The sequence below is a fragment of the Pyxicephalus adspersus genome, chromosome 10 (genome assembly GCF_032062135.1).
Source record: "Pyxicephalus adspersus chromosome 10, UCB_Pads_2.0, whole genome shotgun sequence".
NCBI lineage: Eukaryota > Metazoa > Chordata > Amphibia > Anura > Pyxicephalidae > Pyxicephalus > Pyxicephalus adspersus.
Window position 1 is genome coordinate 38,100,861 of NC_092867.1, and position 2,997 is coordinate 38,103,857.

At 34.0% G+C, this 2,997-nt stretch overlaps 1 protein-coding gene across 1 annotated transcript in view; it reads right to left on the reverse strand.

Moving 5' to 3' along the window:
• LOC140338851 (cadherin-23-like) overlaps positions 1 to 2,997 on the reverse strand; it is a 327,390-nt gene that overhangs the window by 244,297 nt on the left and 80,096 nt on the right. Inside the window, exon 3 of the mRNA XM_072423172.1 lies at positions 2,567 to 2,647. Within this exon, the coding sequence (XP_072279273.1) occupies positions 2,567 to 2,647 (81 nt within the window). The remainder of the gene's footprint in view (positions 1 to 2,566; positions 2,648 to 2,997) is intronic.

Genomic DNA, 2,997 nt, shown 5'->3' on the forward strand with positions numbered 1-2,997 from the left:
TTCATGCATCGTGCAGTCTTTTCTCGTTGGAAAGGATCGTGAAAGATCCTTTCCAACGAGAAAAATTGCAGGTGTGTACGCAGCTTTATAGGTGAGGGCAGTGGGCTGGTAAGAAGCTTTAGGGAACAATTAATTTTGAATCGGGATGGATGTCTGCAAAGGCAGGTTAAAAAAAAGAACATCCTACAGATATAGAGGAATAACTCAGGAGGCGGAGGTAGGTAAAATCTATCTAATAATAATTAGCATAGAATTTGGTGTCTAAAACATTGGTGGGGCTAAAAGGGTCTTACATTTCATTTGATGGACCATAATAGAAATGTATGCACAATGCTTTTTTATTCCACAAATTGTTATTACTACCCAGTCAGCTGATATAACTAAGCAAATAACTCTAAAAGTATGATTAGGGTAAGATTACTTATCACTTCAGAAAACAGCTTCCATCACTCCTCACCTGCATCAGTTTTTTTTTTTTTTCACTTTTTGCTTACCAGATACGCACACACTGCTAACCTCACTTTGTAACTCAAAGTGTTTGCTGGATCACCCAGGTTCACCCATGATAGTCTATGTTCTTGTCTTGGAGAGCTTTATTAAATCAGGCCCAATGTGCATGGAATGCAAACCCAAGTATTACCAGGTCCAAGTAGAAATTATAGAATTATCATTGTGAACACAACTTGTGCAAAGAGCAGTGCTGTTGAAGGCCCAGCCATTACAGGCATTTTTCAGAAAATTATAGAAAGTTGGGTACAAGACCAAACATTCTGCACAAAGAAAACGGAGCAGATCTTAAGGCAAAGAGGAAAAGTTTCATGCTTGACTACTATACCGATCAGGTAAAGAAAACACAAAGCCCACCATGATTTAAGAATACAAATGCCTGTACTTATTTATTCTGCAATTCTGCTTTAAATAATAATATGTATAAGACTTTTAAATTTTACATGGTTTTTCGTCCATAATTTTATATTGCAATACACTACAATACTTGTACCTTTATCCAAGTTTTGTACCTGTTTGCTACCAGAAATCATTATCTGCTCCTAACTTGAACTTAGTCTACATGGACTGTTTACCCAGCGATTAACCTGAGCATTTAAATGTCCATGTTTGAAATTCCCATTTATTCTAATGAGCCAACACTGGAGAGTTTTCTTGATGAGCTGTAAAGAAAACACATGCTACAACGTTTGAAGAGTTAAAACGCTTATAAATGCCTCACAAACGCCCAAAAATGACCATAAACACTCAAAAACCCATTAACATGAATGGACTTTTTGGCCATGTTTAGACATTTGGAAGGTGTTTTCCCCTATTCTAACTCTTCTTTGCCACTTATTTTGGTCTGTATGGGCTTTTATAAGCATTTAAAATAAGAGTGAGTGTAGACTACAGAAATGTGCTGGTAGCATTGTCTCTGCTGCATTAAAATCCTAGCACTCTTTTTAGTCTGTCTGAGTTCACCCCTCTTGTCCCCCCTTCCCCAAAAAACCTCTCAATCTTTATAACTAGTAGGTGTTATATTTTCCCATTGAAGATAGTTAATTTAGTAATAACACTGCTTGGGATATAAGAAAATAAGATTCAAAGAATTAGGAGTGCATGGGATTTCCATCAGAATCAAAGTATTTTCTAATATGTACAATGTTTTTATTTTGCCAATGCAGAAATTTGGATTTTGTTTAGGATACAGGTGTTTAAACAAATACTACTGTGGAATATGAAGTAACTGAAACTACAATGCATTAGCGTTAGACTTTACATCTTTGTTTTTAACATCACTTCAAGCATAAATCAGGTTTCAGAACATGTACATGACCTTTAATGCTAGTTGGGGTCCAAGCAGAAGTAGGTTTACTTTATTTGCATCTGCATACAAAATTGACAAAACAAACTACAATGATCAGTGTGTGTATCTCAGTTACCCAGAGGCCAGAAAAAATAGCATTTCTCAGACTGTGAGAAATATATCCAACCAACATTTACTTTATTTAACATTCACATTTAATTTCAAGGATGACAGCCTTTGTTGATATATAAATGCCTTAAAACATTTGTGACTAAAACAGGTACTCAGTGGTTTACATTTTAAGTACTACAAGATCGATTTTTCCTGAAGACATGAGCATGATTCAGAGGTGTATGTAATAGAGGTCATACAATGCAAATACCAGAATAGTATATAATACAAATGCATAAAAATCACAAATATACATGTGGAAAGTTCTCAAGACATGGCTTAAAAAATTTATTTCATAGAAATAATAGTTTATACAAAATGTATAGAAATATGGGGCCAAAATGACCAACTATAACAGTTCAAACAAAGGCGATGTATGAGAGGTGATTTAAATCTAAAAACTAACTTCTATAGGAACAGACATGCAGGGTACCCAAGATGTCAACAAAAAACCAAAACATTTTTTGGTCACGATCAATGAAAAATGATAACATAGGTGATGATCTGTAGCAACTCTACACCAACAAACTGGAGGTGACTATAAGGAAATCCTGATTCATCCAACAATATTTAAGTTACAAATAATAACTGACCACTTACCAACTGGTGTATCTTCATTAATTAGCAAGTACGTATCAAAAAAGTAATTCAGAAAATAAGGTAATCTGTTGTATGCCAAACCTGATGAACAAAGCAAAAATCAATGGTATTAGTAAACAGAATGTACCAAGAAAACGTGATTTAAACATTTAAAAACTTTTGATGATTTGTTTATTGATTACATTTCAATTTTATTGAATTTTCCAAAACAATACTATAATTTCAGACAGAGGAAAATTTTTACATTACATCCAAGCTAAAAATAAAGTATTAGTGCAGCCACCCAACCTTCCATATTGTTACAAATACTGGAGTGTCTTATTTAGAAAAAAAAAAAGAACTGTGCAATAGCATCACTGAATGCTAATTTCAGCTTTGAAAAAGTTGTCATTTTACATTTTAGTGGGGACTGTCAAAAGCCCAATGCAAAA